The sequence below is a fragment of the Podarcis filfolensis genome (genome assembly GCF_964270895.1).
Source record: "Podarcis filfolensis genome assembly, chromosome: 2".
Lineage (NCBI taxonomy): Eukaryota > Metazoa > Chordata > Lepidosauria > Squamata > Lacertidae > Podarcis > Podarcis filfolensis.
The window spans coordinates 53,056,163-53,074,587 of record NC_139605.1 but is presented as its reverse complement, the minus strand read 5'-3'; the positions used below and the strand labels follow the sequence as shown (position 1 = coordinate 53,074,587).

Below are 18,425 nucleotides of genomic sequence, written 5' to 3'. Positions count from 1 at the left end.
GGCATCCTGTTTACAAGACAAAGAGCCATCTCTAGGACTCAATCCTATTATACAATTTAGAGTATACAATTTTTTGATGTCTCCTGCCAACCTAGCAGTTCGAAAGCACGTCAAAGTGCAAGTAGATAAATAGGTACCGCTCTGGCGGGAAGGTAAACAGTGTTTTCGTGCACTGCTCTGGTTCGCCAGAAGCGACTTGGTCATGCTGGCCACATGACCCGGAAGCTGTACACCAGCTCCCTCGGCTAATAAAGCGAGATGAGCGCCGCAATCCCAGAGTCAGCCACGACTGGACCTAATGGTCAGGGGTCCCTTGACCCTTTACCTTACTAATGATGTACAAATGCCATAAATCACAGCTGGGATACTGAAACTGAAGCAATCCAGAATTAACTACCTCAGAGTTGCTTAACAATCATTATATTATATATAAACATGAGCCAACACTGTCTAATGGGCAGTGTTACCTCAGACCTAGTGTGCTCAGGCACAGATACCAAGAACAGACAAACTAAGGCCCGGGGGCCAGATCCGGCCCAATCGCCTTCTAAATCTGACCCACGGACAGTCCGGGAATCAGTGTGTTTTTACAAGAGTAGAATGTGCCCTTTTATTTAAAATGCATCTCTGGGTTATTTGTGGGGCATAGAAATTCATTCATTCCCCCCCCAAAAAAATATAGTTCGGCCCCCCCACAAGGTCTGAGGGACAGTGGACTGGCCCCCTGCTGAAAAAGTTTGCTGACCCCTGCACTATATGGTTTGTGACATGTGGGCACCTTAAATACCACTTTATATTAAAATGTGCCCATGCACTGAAGTCTTTGCCACAGGATATTATACGGGTGCTCTTCTCTCTAAAGTTAAGGGAGATGATAACCAAAGAGAAGGTATTCTCAGTTACTGCACCATTATCTTTGGAATGTTATCCCCAGAGAAGCTGTCCCACATATTCTTGTGAGAATAAATTAAGTAAGGATTATAAAATTTAAAAGCACCAAAGATATAATAGGATGATCCTATCACAAGGAAATTGGGCCCTTTGTATAGCCTAACTGCAATTGTATTTTCAAAAACATATGCTCTTGCTGCAGGAAGTGGTGAGCAATGCTGAAATTAAAGTCGTAATTTAAAATTAATTTCAAGTCTGTAGCCATTAACGGTACTTGTGAGCCTACTGACAATGCAATTTTTTAAAATCCTAGAAGCCTCAGAAGTCTATTGTCTAGAATTTTTCTGGAACTAATTATTAACTTTTATGATTATAAAATTTATATAAGTATTGAGAGTTCTCCTGCTGCACTCTGCTTGGTATTATGACTCATTAGATAAGATTTGCTACCACCTGCATACTTCCGTTTAAGATTAGACCCTTTCCAAAACACATGATTTAGAAAGACATGAATTCATGGACTTGATTGTGCCATATGTTAAAGCAGCTGAATAGCTTACTTTATGAAGAATGAAGAAAGGCAGACTTTGCTATCATCATTATCAGTTCTGACCTCAGGAGTGCTCTCATATGAGTAAAGAAAAAACCATAACCTCAGAAGTTAATTAACAGAACATAAACCCCCAAGCGTGAGTGATGCAGGACTGCTAGGTTGTGCCATTCTTTGCTGAAACAGGGGGCACAGCATGAAGACGTAATGCCCTGCAAAGACTGAACCCTCTGAGTCCCTACACACTAACACTAGAAACGTTAGCTCAGGATAGCTGCTGGATTCCAGTCCAATATGGACTCTTAGCTGCATTACTGTGGCCAGGGTTCTTTTGTTTTTGCTGTGCTTTTCTTAGAGCAGTTTTGTGGTATATGTGGCTTTTATGTAAAGAAAAACCAATAGCGAAGATGGCCTGTGCACTCAGTGACTCAGTCCACATGTGAACAGGAAAGGAAGGGAGCCAGAGAGAAGAGACAAAACCTCAAGTAAAAGAAAAGGGGGGGGGACTTGTATTGGTCAAGGGATTTAAGGTTTAGAACTAAAGGATGACTGCTATTCTCAACACTTCTCTAGTGTCCTCATGGTTCAACAGATTTCCATAAAAAGTGCCAGCAACATAAAACCCATGCCAATTCCAGGGTTCTGCCCCTGTTGATACCAGTGTTGAGCAAAGAATCATGGGGCTTAATTCCTACTGAAATAAGCAGCATAAGAAGACGCCTGTTGGGTCATACCAAATGTCTATCTTGAAGACTAGCATAAGCTACAGTCAACATGCCACTTTTTATTTGTCCAACTCCCTGGTAGTCTCTCCTCCCTTCCCCGCATATATAAATGAACATGGGCATTCCCTGGTGTCCCAGGAGAACATGAAGACAGACACAGCATAAGCCATCAGCAGACCAGTTGGGAACAAGAAAAAAAATAGTTTACTCTTTCACTGGATGGGGGGGCGGGGGCGGAGAGAGGGGGCGAGAGAGAGAATGAATTGTTTACATACTGAGATCTTTAAAGTTATTGGATCTCAGTAAAAGTTAACTCTGTATTAGTCACAACCCATGGCTAAAGAACATTTCCAGTTGTGCATTCATCCCATGTCAAGCTGCACTTTTGGGACTCACTGCAGGGTTTCTAAACTCATCTTGTCTATCCTGTGGAGGTCAGAAAGATACAAATATCCCCCCTGGACCTGAGTGGAAACTCACTGGTGGAACTTTACAATACTGTACCAAACTTCACACCAAGGCTATGGAAGGGTAAAGGGCCTTCAGTCCCCATTAGACCTTGCAAACCACATCATGCTTAACACATATTAATGGGTTTGTAGTTGCTAATTTCACATCACAGGTCTGCTTCTACTTTGTCTTCATCATCTGTTGGTCATGCTCATGAAAACCTCAAGAAGAAGAGCTTATTTAACTGTTGATCTCACTGACTCCTTTCTCACCGTCCAAGGAAATTAAGAAAATTCCACTCAGACCTAAGACAGAATGAAAACAGCACCTCATCTACAAAAGAACACTTTATATTTGGGCTCTACAACCCTCTATGTAAGGCTCAGTAGTTGTCACCCTGCAGACAACAAGCCCAGACTCTTTGGATGCAACTTGCACCTAGGTGTCCACCCCCACACTTGCTTTGAATCCTCAGGCAGGCTCAGCTGCTCCTGGTTACACAATAATAACTAGGCTGCCTTTTTTCTTGGCATACTGGCAACTGGGAAGGAGCATCTGGTAGCATGAAGGCAAGGCTAGAAAGAGAAAATGCTTTGACGGAACTGCTTTTTCTGCAACACCCCTCCTCCATACTAATCAAAGAGAGCCACTCTTAATATGGTGCCAGTCTGCATCTTCATAGTGCTAATGTCTTTAAGGGAAATTTAACAAGAGCACTCACTTCTTTGTTAGGCAGTCATATGTATACACTTCATCCTATCAGAGACTTGTCTAAAGGCTAAGTGCATTTCAACATCACAAAATTGCTTGTATCTTTTTTATAAAAAGCAAGATATCAGGCTACTAGAATTAGCTTTAAGGAATTAAGGACTGGTTCTTCTGGTTCTGGGATCTCTCTTATTTAGATCTCTGGACAATGCTCTTTGCCAGATGAAACAAGCAGGTTCCCATTTCAGATATTGTCCCAAACAACTTATTGGCATTGATTTGATAAAAGCTACATTTCAGTTCCCCACATGCACTGCCAGTACCAAGGTCAAGGTTTTTTGCATGATTCCTTGCTTAAGCTGGGATGCTTAGTCTAAAATGTATGAGACACCACATATTTTGATCCAAACACTCAAGAGAATAAGAAAGCAGCTCCAAAAGCAGCTCCCTGATAGACCAAAGCTAGAGGAATCATTTTTGTTACTTTCATTTGGTGGCAGCACATAAAGGATATCATCATCGCAAGCAAAGCTCATCATACTTAAACCCACATGAGTGAAAAGTTTATGACCAATTGGCTATGTTGGTCTTTGCAGTGATACACACACTAGGGCTTGGCCCATGTAAAATTAAAATGGATGATAGTTATTTCCGCTGTCTTGTCATCGCATTGTAGCACCATGTGGTAATCTCATCTTGTCCCCAAGTGACCATTCATGCATTATTCTCAAACAAAGCTTGTTAAACTGCCATGATGCCGGATGCAGACCCCTTTTAAGACATAATCCCACACCTGTCATTACTATTAGTCTTCCTCCCAAAAGGACTCTTTTCCCATGATATCTGGCGCAACCACATGAAAGAGAAGAACAATTTTGCTAGCATGGAATGGCAAAAAACCCAAACTCACCCCTTTTCAATTTATTGTCATACACATGCTAATATGGTGAAAAATACAAGTAGTCAGAAAAAGAGAGAAACAACACACTCATCCAGGCAGGACAAACTGCATAGTACCATCAAAGGCAGTGCCAACCTACACCTCTGTATATTCATGTTGCTCTCATCCCATACTGTACTTAAGAGAGCCAGTGCCCTCTCAGTGAAGCTCTGCCTACATCAACACTCTACATAAGCACTTTCTCCTTTCCTTGCTCAAAAGTAAGTTAGTGCTCAGGTTTGGAGCCCCACCCTACAAATAACACAATTGTGCTCCCTGCTGTTCACCGCAATCCCTGGACCCATAAACCAGCTACCTACCCAAATGCTACTGCATGCAACCTAAATCGTCCCCCACTCCCCCAACTGTCCTGTACTCTCGACTATGTCTTTGGCTCCTAAACAGTGAACAGACATAACTGGTTCCGTTTTCGAGCTAACTTCAGGGAGACAGAAAAATGAAGGGATTTCTCCTGCTCGGTTCCTCCCAACCCTCCAGCCTGCTCTCCAGGGAAGTTCCAAACAGAAACTCATTCTCACTGTTATTAACCGCAGCTGGTTTCGCGTTTGACCGAAGGTACCTTCCACCCGCTTTCGGTTTATGGAAAACCTAATGTGTGTTTTTTTTGGGGGGGGGGGCGCGAGACAGAGACAGAAGTGGGCTGGTCGGAAATACTATGCCTTCCTTCCTTCCTCTCCCCGCGCCAACCCCTATGGATTTGGGAGCCTGGGAAGGAGATTCTAACACCGCGTGGGATTCCATCCCATCCACACAGCGAGATGTAAGCGCCGCGCATTTTGCATTAGAGCCGCCTGGAGACTGACGGGGGGGGGGCTTGCCTCACCTTCTTCTCCTTGTGGGGCTTTCGGATGAAGGAGGTTCGGGCTGTGAAGTACTGCTCTAGCTCGGAGTCCGAGTCCTCTTGGCTGCAGTAGCCGCTGCTAGTGGTGCTGCTCCAGGTCATCTCGAAGGACGGGGTGGTGGCCGCCGCGTCACCCTCGCCCATGCCCAGCTTAGGCTTCTCCTCCACTTCCTCTCGCTCCCTTTGCTTCTTCACGAGAAGACCCGAAGATCCCCGCCCCGCCGCCGCCGCCGCCACACACCAGCGGACCAAACAAATCCAAGCCGTCTGCGTGCCCAGAAACCCGGCAGAGCTGGGGAGGAGCTGCGCGGCTTCTCTCCGTACAAACTGCCTCTTGACCGGAGGAGGGAACGATAATAAACACCTAAACAGCGCCTAGAAGGAGCAGCCCGCGTCCGTTGGTCGCCTGCGAACCCCTCTTTCAAGCACTGAAGCCACGCCGGCCGAGAGCCGCCTCACGGAAGTTCCCCGCCTTCTGCCGGGCGAGGGCTGCTCGAGTGGCAACAGACTCCCGAGCTCCCTTTGGAGGCGGAGACGCCTCCTCTCCCTCCCTCTCCTGGCAGCCGTTGGGATTGAAACGTATACAGCCCCCGCACGCGCGCGCCTCATTGGACGGAGGCAGGGGAGGCTGACGTGGGAGAAGCCCCCCTTCCCGTCGCGGGCTAAAAGCTCGGCCCCGCCCTTTCCCTCTTCTGCGGGAGCGGCCCGCGCAGTGATTTCATCCCCAAGCCAGCCACGCGGGAAGTGGAGTCACGCTTACTGGCTTTCCTCTCCCCGCGCCTTTCGAGTCCTCCCGGAATAGCAACACCCTAGAGCCGCCCTCAAATTAATCTTACGCAGCCCCCCCCCAAAAAAAAAGCCAAAAAAGAGAAAAGTTTCAAGGGTTGCGGTATGCTTTCCCGGCAATTCCTTCCAAGTATACTGTATATATTGTTTAGGATAGGCAGGTTTGGTCGGCTGTATTTGTAAACCTACTCGGACGTAGGTCTCGCAGAAACATTTTAATAATTGGGTGGTTCATTTAAAAGGCAAAAACGCAGTTTCCCGTTTGGTTGCGTTGCTCCACTTTTCTGGGGGGCGGGGCGCAGGGGCAGGGATGTGCAGCTGCCAGAAATTCTGCATGTAAGCCTCACACAGATCTCTAGACTTGGAAGAATAAAACTTACTGGATTTCTGCCTTGTGGGTACAGAAATTTGCCACAGTAAGAGATGACTGTCACAAAGACTTTGGAGTGAAGTGTTCCTATTAGTTCTAGACAGGACTAGAACTAAAACGACAATTATAAAGACTACAGTGACTACCTATCTTATTTCAAAGGCATGGGCAAATAAAAAGGTCTTCAAATTCCACTGGAAAATGGCCAGGGAAGAGGACTGTCTGATCTCCCCCAGCAGGGAGTCCCAGAGATAGGGTGCTTTACAGAGAAAGTCCTCTCTGACATTGGACTTCCATGCTACCTTCACAGCATATGAGAATGACCTCTCCTCTGATTGTAAACTGCACGTTGGATTATCTAAAGAAAGGTATTCCTTCAAGGATTTATGACAGGTACAACAATATCTGGAGGGCCACAGATTCTCCACCTCAAGACACAGAGAAAGGCAGAAATTCAATCACATGTTCCTTATACTAGCCAGATTAGAAATATTCTAAATTTCCCAGAGCCACGTGTGCAAACATCACTACAGTCACATGTAGAGAACATATCTGTTATGTACTGAGTTTAGCAGAATTCTAAAAAACAAAGTACAAGCCTATGGCCTCCACCTAGGAACTTTCTCAGATCATTTTCACTATGGAAGAGCTCTCAGGTTGATGGGGCACTGCCTCATAACATTTAGTACACGAGTTAATCTAGTCTTTAATCTTTGTTGCTTAAAGTGTTTAGTTCTGTAAGTGGTAATCTCTCACCACCCCTTTGCTGCTCTAGACCTAAACAGATAGCATGAATAGCACACCTCCAGGCATTTCTGGCTATAACAGATAAGTGAGGGAGGGAAATCTCATAACAATATATGTTAAGACACCTTTACCAAATTACAAGAAAGAAGATTCTGACTAAACATCAGGGAGAACTTTCTGATGGTAAGAGCTGTTCAACAGTGGAAGATGGTGGATTCTCCTTCATTGGAGGTTATTAAGCAGAGGCTGGATTGCCATCTGTCATGGATGCTTTAGTTGAGATTCATGCATTGCAAGGAGTTGACTAGATGAATCTCAAGGTCCTTTCCAACTCTATGTTTGTATTAAGAGGTCAACGAGATGGAAGAACACTGAGGAGATGACACTTTGAGCCAAAAATCAGGGATTCCTCCCCCACCCAATTCCCTTGTACGTGCATGTCTGTCTGTTTCTGTCTGTCCTGGGAATAGCTTGCAAAAGCTGTTGCTAAGCAATGTAGTTCCATGGCAGAAGTGTTTAGTCCAGCACGTGGCAAAATGTTAATTGGCAACGAGCAATGCCAGCTGGGCTGATGGCCTTGCATCTCTAAGTACTTGCCCTTTCAGCCCTCCCTGCCCCTGGGACATGATAGCAGCATCTAGCCCCAGCTGCAGCAAGCAGCTCTGCCAATAACAGGATGGAATTGGATCTGTCAGAACCATGATGAAATCTGTGGACCCCTCCTTTCTTCTGCTAAATCTTGTCTTGTTTTGAAAATGCAAGCTGATTGCTGCATTTATCGAGAGGTACCAGAGGCTTCCCACATATGGCAGCAGCAAAATTCTCTTAAGCAGATAAGCCAGCCAGGGATAAACCCTCCATAATTTATAATATGCCTAATGCAATGCTAAATATGAGTGAAGATAAGAGAAAACCTAGCCATGTGAAGGAACAGGAGTGAGTGTAGGGAGCTCCTGAACATCTTAGGATTTTCACACTTGTATATTGCATCAAAAATCCACTCTGTGTGTGTCTCTTCTTGCCTCATTACAGGCAGATGCAATCTGAAGGGTAATCTGCAACATGTTTACTTACCAATTGAAAACCATCAAAAAGTACACCTGATTTTAATAAGCTTGTCTGCAAACACTATCCTTTCAGACATATTCCTATATACATTTTGGGGAGCACCAGACAAATATGGCACCAAGTCTGGCAAATCTATGAGTCCCAAGAACAAAAGGTATTATAGAACACAGGTGGGGAACTTCAGGCCCAGGGGCCAAATACAGGACCCTTGGAAATCTCACTTGGCCACATACCCTCCACAGGCCACGCCCTTCACTGGCACTGCTCTGCATCCTTTTTGAGTGCTTTTGCTAGGCTGGAATGTGTCCTTGCAGTGTGATAATGCATCTTGCTTGTCTGGATGGAGAGGGGTGTACCTGTGCCTGAATTTTGCATGGCTGGAATGTAACCTACTGTACAATGGATAAGTCACATTTCTTGCCCTACCTACTTCTTGCTGCTAAGCCCTGTCCACCAGCGGTGCACAGCCCCTGGGAAGCTGCACAGGAGGGAATGCAGCCCTTGAGCCAAAAAAAGTTCCTCACCCACTATAAAAAGAAAGGAAGTATAGTTTGTACAGTAGTTCTGGCTATTCCAGCCTCAAAATGACATCTAGTGTGTTAATTTGGTACAAAAGTTACAAATGAACATAAAAACCACCTTGCCAAGTCAGCAAATAGTGTCTCCCCTACCCCCACATGGTTCATAGTACCAAGGCCAGCCAAGTTATTCTTGAACTTCTCCATCTCTCCAACATACATACATACATACATACATACATACATACATACATGTTTGCTGCTCTTTCATGACACCCCATATCAGCTGCCTATGACAGTCACCTCATAATGCCTAATGGTTGGGCTGGCACAATTTGCGTGAGCATTCAAGTTATTGTAAAGGAGTGTTTCCGGCTATTCCAGATGTATTTTCTTCAGTGCAAAGAAGCTCTTTGCATTATTACAGCCCCATGTATGATAGGGTTGCCATATTCCAAAGACCAAAAATCCGGATCCCCCACCACATTCGGAGGACCCCACCACCACTCTGCATCTCCATCGCTCACCCCCTCCCCGCCGCTGACCCCTCCTTTGCCCCCCTCCTCGCCCCCTCCTTCCATCCCCTCTTGTACCTTCGCTGTCTTTGGCCTCCTGCTCTCTTTTCACCTGGGCACTCCTGCTGGAATGCCAGGCCGGCCTTCCTCAGGCTGCGGTTGGCCTTTGCCACCTCTGGAAAAGCAGTACAGGCCAGCCTTCCACAGGCTGTGGCTGGCCTCCACTGCCTCTGGAGAAGTGGTGCAGGCCAGGTGCTTCAGTGGCCGCGGGGCCTGCAGGGGCTCCAGCCTGGAGGCCGCTGAGGAGAGTCGTACACATGGCCGCCAGAAGTAACAGCGCCATGGCTATCCCTTCCTTTCGTGACAGCACAGCTGCTCAGCCAGTGCCCTCGGCGCACCAAAAACAAAAAACACAACTCCAGACTTTTTTTAAAATTAAAAAATCCTCCTGGACAGTGATCTCACCCTTGAAATCCCAGGCGTGTCCTGGAAATTCCGGACATATGGCAACCCTAGTATATGACTCACAGCTATTTTCTTACCACGTTGGTGTCTTTTTCCACTGTCTGCTCATTGCCTTCATTCTGTTCACTGTCTTCATATCTGGGGCCACTGCAGTCAAGCCGGATAAGGGTGCGGCATCGGTAATGACAGATGAACTTACAGTCTAAGGAAAATAAAAAGAAGACAATCCATAAGGCAAGGGGGGACAAAGCTCAGGAAGAAAAGGAACCCACAGGTTTAGTCTGCACAAGGAAACGCACCACATGTCAGATCTCCAGTGTGTGGGGGAGAGCAAATAGGCTATTGCTGCACATCACACAACTTTTGCAGGTATTATTAAGCAGGAAGGGGTGGGAGGAGATGGTACTCAAATCTCAGTAGCAATATGTCAATTAGGTTTCAAACTGCTCAGGACCTCCTTTTTCCTAATTCTCAGGAAAAGGCTTACTCTATAAGCACTGAAATATATTGTGAGATAGGCTAGTACAGTCATACCTCATGTTACGTTTGCTTCAGGCTGAGTGTTTTTAGGTTGCGCCCCGCAGCGACCTGGAAGTACCAGAAAGGGTTACTTCTGGGTTTCACCGCTCGCACATGCACAGACGCACAAAATGACGTCACACACATGCACAGAAGTGGTGAATTGCAACCCGCACATGTGCAGACACAGGTTGCGTTCTGCTCATGTTGCGAACGGGCCTCAGGAACGGATCCTGTTTGCAACCAGAGGTACCACTGTACAGTGGTACAGTGGCACCTCAGGTTACAGGTGCTTCAGGTTACAGACGTTTCAGGTTACAGACTCCGCTAACCCAGAAATAGTACCTCAGGTTAAGAACTTTGCTTCAGGATGAGAACAGAAATCATGCAGTGGCAGCAGCGCAGCAGCAGCGGGAGGCCCCATTAGCTAAAGTGGTACCTCAGGTTAAGAATGGTTTCAGGTTAAGAACAGACCTCCAGAACGAATTAAGTTCTTAACCCGAGGTACCACTGTACTTCATATGCCAAAAGTAATCCGTTCTGGAAGACCGTTCGATTTCCGAAACATTTGACAACCGAAGAGCAAAGAGTGGTCTGCAAAGTCAATGGAGAAAATTGGAAAAAAAAAACTCAGCAGAAGCTGTTCGATTTCTGAGGCGTGTTCAAAAACTGAAATGTTTGGCTTCCGAGACGCTCGAAAACCGAGGTACCACTGTATTTAAGGCAGACTTCTTTCTTGCCTTTCTTCTCCCCTCACCCTACAAAAGGAAAGCTTATCTAACCTTTGCCTGATCACACCAGAATCATGGTCAACACTTCGTTTTTACTATCTCTAGAATCTTCATTTTAAACTTCTCTGTCTTTTGCGCTTAATACGCAATGCTGGCCTCTTATCTCCAGGGCATTGCTTTAATGCATAGCCATTGTAGCCTCTTGGCAGAAAGACAGACCAGAAAATTACCCCTCCCCTCCCCACTCTCTTCAAAGGAAGAGGCATGAAAGAGCCTCTGTCCCAAGGCATCACCTTTCCCTGGCAGCCACTCTGCCGCCTGCCAGGATAAAGGCCTCATTTTAAGAGGCAGCCTGCACTGATTATTTTCTGCTTGGATGGACTGAATCTGCTGCATAGGATATGTGCTCACGTGAGAGGAATGCTTAATGCCACTCACATAGTGTCGAGGCACAATGTCGCCCTCAGCATAGGGAATGCCCTGCTCCCCTAGGCCTCAGACAATCTGGATGGCCTTGTACTGGGCAAAACAGAAAGATAACAGAACAGCCACACAAATGGCCTTCTCCAAATCCCCCTTTTTTCTTGTGGCCTCATCAGGCAACAAAAGCAAAAAATCGTAGAAGGATTAGGGGTTTTAAATATGCTTTCAAAGTATGCTACCTTAAAAAAAAAAAAAGGAAGTAAAAAAGACGCCAGCACACACATTTGCAAGATGTCTTCAGTTATAACATGGAAAGACCAACACACTTTTCAGAGAAGATACATGTTCAGCAACACTATGGAAACAGACTAGGAAAAAATATGGCAGAAATTTCTGGCAATCAAACAAAGCATGCTCATATATTTATTGCGAGAATGCATGTCCTCAGAAATATTTCCAGTCTCTGCCTGGGGACTTAAAAAAAACTGATTTCTCTCTGTTGTAATAAGATACAGCATTGTAAATGCTAAACCCTTCTGTATCTGCAATTTAAGCAGGACTTGATTAATCATTATGCTATGTGTAGATTGGAGCCTTTTGTCTGCTACAATTATCAGATGTCGTTTTCATGCAGAAACAGCACAGCTTTTACTAAACAGCTGAGCGCCATCCAAATTTCATTCCTGCAGCAAGAACCTTTTGTTACAGAGGAACTGTGCTTTCCAAGCATTCAAACAATCAAGTTGCTGGAGAAATGCAATTATTTCTCTAGAAAAAACGCAGAATATCTCTACAGTCCAGACAACTGGTTTATTGAGCAATCTTCCTGATTTTCTTATTACACAAAGCTCACATGGAGGTCAGATTAGTATATCTGGTCTTTATTGAACATTCATTCTGATTTGTTTGCAGGGCAGCTGTACAACAAGCATTCATCCCGATCTGCTTGTGGGTGTTTATACATCTTCCCATTAATTATTAACCCACCCCACACTTTTCAATCCCATCACTTTCCAAACTGCAAAAAGCCATTCTTTTTCAAACTGGATTTGCTGTGATAGGGCAGGGCTGGGGAATTATTGGCGCTCCAGAAGTTGCTGAACTACAACCCCCAAGAGCTCTAGGAAGCATGACTAAGGGCCAGGGGTGATGGCAGTTGTGGAATTTAGTACTGTACTTAGGCAAATCACTTTGGAGTTCATAACCAACCATCATGCACTCATTTTTAGACTGACTCTGTCTGTCAACTGTTGAATACATATGCCTGTTCAACTACTTCAGTATATCTAATGCTGCTTTTATCTGTGGAGCAGTAACTGGGCAGATTTATTCTTTGATGAACCACTAAAATGGCAGAGATCAAGAGCTGGAAAATAACTGGCTCCACCTAAAAATCATAAAGATTAGTGAATGAATATCTTTCTCACCTACATATTTTGCAAAACCCATCTTTATTTTCCACAATTTATAGCAGCACATATTCTTACTGCACAACAGTAAACTCTTAGGTTTTATACATTCTGCCCACTGAAAATAAAATGGTGGTTATGTTTTGCCTCTAAGATAGTGAAGAAAATAATGAAAAGTGAAAGCAGTCTGTGTCTTCAAGTCTCTTAGGCCAGAAGGCAAATATAATTTAATGAGTTTAGACTTTAGGGCCTTGACCCAAAGTATCAGCATCAAGCAGCGGGCCTGCCACTAGCCACAAACATCGCAGGGCTGAGGACAAAGAAGAATCATACTGAACAACACGAAACCATAGAGAAATGGTACCGTATTTTTCGCCCCATAGGACGCACTTTTCCCCCTCCAAAAATGAAGGGGAAATGTGTGTGCGTCCTATGGGGCAAATGCAGGCTTTCGCTGAAGCCTGGAGAGCGAGAGGCATCGGTGCGCACCGACCCCTCTCGTTCTCCAGGCTTCAGGAAGCTATCCGCAAGCCTTGCAAGCCCGGCAGGAGTTCCCGTGGGCTCACAAGGCTTGTGGGCAGCAGCCTGCAGCCCGAAGCACGGGGAGCCCTCCACGAGGCTTGGGACGGCAGCCTGCAGCCAGAAGCACGGGGCGCCCTCCGGAGGGCGCCCTGTGCTTCGGGCAGGTGTGCGCAAGGCTTGGGGCGGCAGGAATATTTTTTTTTATTCATTTCTCCCCCAAAAAACGAGGTGCGTCCTATGGGCCGGTGCGCCCTATAGGACGAAAAATACGGTAATTCTATCTCAGGGTTCTAGCAGTTGCCAATTGTCTTGCACCAGCGCAAGTACTGAGCAACAGAAAGCAGTCCTTTTACAGGCAAGTATAAGAGGTGCCACCATGATTTTTCAGATAATTTTTTTTAAAAAAATGAAGCTCCTCAGCAGAATAAATCCGTTAGCAATTTCATTATTTTAAGACAGTGAAGCCCAATTCCACACTGCAAACTGTTAGATTTATTTCTGATTTGTCCAGGGAAAAGAACTTTTAAACACTCTGACACCCTCTAGTGACATCTGCTCTGCTTTACAGGCATTAGGAGAATGCACTTCCATTATCCTACTTGTATCCCATTCATTAAGGTGCACAATTTTATTCTGGATTAATTACTCTGGAATAATTTCTCTCAATACTGTAAATATCTTTAATTGTAATCAGTAACAGATTAGACGTAAAATGAAACACTAACATGAGAGTTCTAATTTATATGGGAGCAATTAATGCCAAACTGTTAATCCTACCTGAATTCTAGAATCAGAACTGCTCTTGACTGAAGGACTGCCTTATACAATTAGGATGTAGTACTCCAAAGTATTCCATGCCATCACTATTCTTCTATGAATTTGTCTCTAGCCCTCTGCATCTCAACTCAATTGTTGTTTTTAACAAAAGCAATCAAGGTTAGCAAAGGTGCAAGAAAAAATTAAGCGCTCAGAGTGTAACAATTCTGTTTTTAGGTCCAATTTATATGACATTTTGTAGGATGTGACAAGTTTGTTACAGGAGTTTCCCTTGCTAAGTCAACTAAACATTATTCAGCATTAACAGTGTGCTAGACGTTATACAAAACTGTTAGTCAACAGGCAATCTTGCAGGATTAGTGTAAATTATGGGAAGACCAAATGTAAGGACACAAGGCAGAGGACATGGTAGCAATCTTAGAAAGTGGCTGGAACAAACAGGGTAAAACAAATGAAGTTCTCAGGGTGTATGGCAGCCAGAGACAAAGATACAGACAAAGGTAGGCTCAGGGATACAAAGCCTGCTATGAGGCACAGTTAAGGAGCTCTTTGCAAATCACACCCACTGAGTTTAGAGCAGCCACATCCTTTCAGCTACAGTTGCTGAAAGGGTGGGAACACTGAGGGTAGGCCAATCAAATTACTCTCAGCCATTCTTTGTGCTTGGTACAGACTAAGTTTGGAAGCAAGTCCAAGTCCTAAGAAGACTGCACATATGATACTGTTCCTGCTCAGAAGACTTACTATGTACAATAGATTAACAAGACAGAAGCTATGCCATCTTTCCCCCCCCCACCCCTGGAACGAGCCTATCAGGTAGAGATTCAACAGGGGCAGCCTTCCCAGCCCTTGATGCTCCACAAACATGCACAAACTTTGGGCAGGAAGGGCTGAGTTTTTCACATATTCACATAGGCTGTCATTAAAATAAGCAGCCACAAATCAGGATCATCTGGGTCCTGGCCTATCAGAACAAGAGAAATAAAACAGCTGTTGTCCAGCATCCTGCAAGCACACACACAAACACAATATCTGTGTGCATGCCCCAGTGAAAGGTGTAGCAGAGCTTTCCTTGGCTATCACACATGCAACTTTGGTACACAATTCACACAATTATCCTTTTGGAAAATGGGGTTGGCAGAAATTCCAATCCATTGGAATAAAGGAACCTGGTGAACCCAGCTGATTTCAAAGACCCAGTTTTCTTTTTCACATGGAGCATCCTTTTACATGGAGCATCAGTAGTCACCGCTTAGCAATAAATCAACTCTGGCACTATAAGCCAGCAGAGGAATGGAATACACATGTAATTGACAAGAACACCAAAGGTCTCCCAAGCACCCTGTAGCCTTCTCTCAGAATCCAACCCAACCAAACCAAACAGGACTTCACTGCTGGGCTTAAAAATAGGGGATTTAAGTGAATATTGGATATGGCCATGCCACACCTGCTTTCATGAACATACACATACTCCCACATGCATTTTCTCAACATGGAATGATTCAGTGACAGAGAGGAAGAAGAAACAGATACTGAGTCATCTGTGGCCCAAGCAAACCTCATTCAGTTAACCTAGTTTCCCTACATGTCCTCTGATAAACAATATGCAATAGCTTTAAGGAGATCCCCCAGGGTACTACTTGTTGATTGCCTAGGGCTAGGCCCTAGGCCATTGGAAAAGTTTCTAAATTCATAGTTTCAATTATGCCACAAGATCTGATGGCTTTCCTTGGCTGGATGTTATCCTTAACAGTCATAATTTGGGACCGTAACCCCTTTGGTCTTCTTCAGCCCCCCAACTGGTAACTACTGTGACAGCATGTTCATTCACATATTTATGTTCGTTATCACCCATGGTAATGCTTATAGTTAAACATCCACAGTGGATCATCTCACATCAATACAAACAATATTTTCAATGTGGGAGTTATTGTGTTTAGGTGCAAATAATCAGATGATGGTGATACACACACACACACACACACACACACACACACACACACACGTGAACCAGGTTCAAGTCCATGTAGAACAATGTTTCAGAAACAAGTGAAAGAATTGTGGAAGCCCTTTTCATGCATGGGAAAATGCAAGCTGCTGGTGTCTGAGACCTCTAATCATTCCCACCCCCTTACTCTTTTTTTTAGTCCATCTTGTGCCCTTTTAAAGAAGAATTCTGAGAGTCTTAAAAACTACTCCTGCTCTTCAGAGTACATGTGAGAATTTATATAGCCGGAGCTTAGATGGTACCACCACAATATGATGATTGTGGGCTGCTGATTAGACTGTAGCAAACATTCATTTGGGATGTTCTGAGTTGCTCTTAAACAGAAGTAGTTCTGGCCTGTGTTAATCAGTAACAAATGAAGAAAGAGAAGGGGACTCCAATTTCTCCTACGGTCTGCACATACCTACTCCTAAATCAAAATATGATCCAGGTAATCAAAATGGTAGAAAAGAATGAGGATGTTGCTTGGCATTACTGAATCAGATTTTGATTCATTCAGTTACTGTTAAGCAAGTATTGTTGCAGTATAACAGACATTGAGAGAGCCATCACTCATGATGGCATGCACAGTTAACACACTGTAAATCTGCATAGGACTTCACATGCTCAAATGGTATGGGAATACAATATGTGAGAACATTCACTGGCATAGAACACTGTCTATAAGATCATATCCAAACCATATATTTAAAGCACATGGCTTCCCCAAAGAATATTGGGAACTGTAGTTCACCCTTCACAGAGCTACAATTCCCCACACCCTCAAGAAGCTATAGATCCCAGTTTTATTTGGGGAAGCCATATACTTCAAATGCATGGTGTGGATGTGACCTCAGTCTACTTTAAGCTCCACCATTTGCTTAAAGCTGCAACTCTGTGCATACTTTCACCCAAATCCAAACAAGCTACCAGAATAATTATGTATGTTTCTTTAGCCCCAAACCCCAATTCCTCCAAAACTGAAAAACTTTCCAAAGCAAATTGTTCTCAAGCAGCCCTTGGGCCAATACAAAATACGTCCTTTACTTATCCTTTCTCTCTGTGTGCCATAGGCTTGTCGCCTTTCTTATTAAAGAGCTCTTCTGACTTTTAATAGCTGCAGGACAAGCAGTATACAGCTTCTTTCAGCAGTGAGAGAAGTGATGGGGAAGCTATCCCAGTTGAATTTCTACCTGTAACGGAAGCCAGATAGGGCTACATCATCCTGGACTACTTAGTTTACTTTTATTACTCCTATTTCTCTTCCATTTCTTTTCAAATCTATGCTCCCTGAACCGAACGCTACCTTGCCCTCTTGCTTCTCCCAGAACCTCCTGCGAGGATGCAAAGCAGCCTGGCAAATGCCGCCACGTGCGGCTGGAGGCCGGTACTCACGGATGCACTGCAGACGCTTCTTGTACACGCCCCAGATGAATTCCCCGCACAGATCACACCAGGTCGACTGGCTTTGCGCGCAGGGCTTGAAGACATGCCCCTCGCCCAGCTCCTCGGTCAGCTTGGGGTCGCTCTGGCCGCCCAGGAGTCGGATCTGGCGCACGCGGCTCAAGATCTCGGGCACTTTCCCCGGAGAAATCCTCAGGGCGTTGGCCCGCTCCAGCCGGACGGGGCGTTCAGACGTGCCTCGCGGGCCCCGCGTCAGGTCGAGCTGCTTCTCCAGCCCCAAATTCTTCAGCTCGATCATCTCCTGGTCCACCGGCCGGTTCATGGCCACTACATAGGCTGAGGATGCAGAGCGGGAAAGGGGGCCTGCAAACACATGTCACAAGGGGCCCAGAAACATCCCCATCTCGCCCGCGCTCCTCGGGGGTCCCTGTGCTGTTCGGAGCAACCCGCACTCCTCTCTCGACCCCTTTCCCAGTCTGTCAAAAGTTCACTTCTTGTCTGTTTTCTCTTCCTCTCCGCCTGTCTTCTCCCCCGCCCCTTTTCACCCCTTAGCTTTAAAGCAGCAGCCAGAAAAAGTCACAGGCGATCTTTGTTGGGAAGATTAGAGCTCAGTAAGAGCCTCCCGCCCCCACGAGCAGGCGGGCAGCTTTCTTGGCTCCACAGCATCAGCCTCCTTTGGTTCTACAATCGTGCTCCATAAGAGAGGAAGCTGGGGAGAGTTGCGTTAGTTTAGGTCCTGCCTCTGAAGTGCTACCAGTTGCTGGCTTGCTCTTTCTTTTTTTGTTGAACAAGCAAGAGGAAAGGTCCCAGCTCCCCTCCCCTTCATGCATTTCCTCCTTACTAGGAAGGGGGGGGGGGGGGAGAAGAGACCAACAGGCGGCGCCTAGTTCTGTACGCCTTGAAGTTGTGGCTCGTCTTGCTTTCCGCCCCTCGCTTCTCCCGCATTAAGGCACCTCCGGAGTAAGACCGAAGAAGCGCAGCAGGTTTGAGGGAAGCGGCAGCCGGACACGTTGCCAACTCCCCGACAGCTGCGCAGCATCATTTCGTGGGACAGGCTG

At 45.5% G+C, this 18,425-nt stretch overlaps 1 protein-coding gene across 6 annotated transcripts in view; it reads right to left on the bottom strand.

Moving 5' to 3' along the window:
- RASSF1 (Ras association domain family member 1) overlaps positions 1–18,425 on the bottom strand; it is a 28,874-nt gene extending 10,449 nt beyond the window's left edge. The window contains exons 1-2 of one of the 6 annotated variants that reach the window (XM_083603516.1): positions 17,359–18,425; positions 9,673–9,797 (exon numbers count right to left, since the gene is read on the bottom strand). In XM_083603516.1, the coding sequence (XP_083459642.1) occupies positions 9,673–9,797; positions 17,359–17,689 (456 nt within the window). In that variant the 5' untranslated portion in view covers positions 17,690–18,425. Of the gene's footprint in view, positions 1–5,108; positions 5,970–9,208; positions 9,798–17,010; positions 17,274–17,358 lie in introns of those variants that run through there. The other 5 variants (XM_083603518.1, XM_083603521.1, XM_083603519.1 and 2 more) reach the window with 5 other exon arrangements.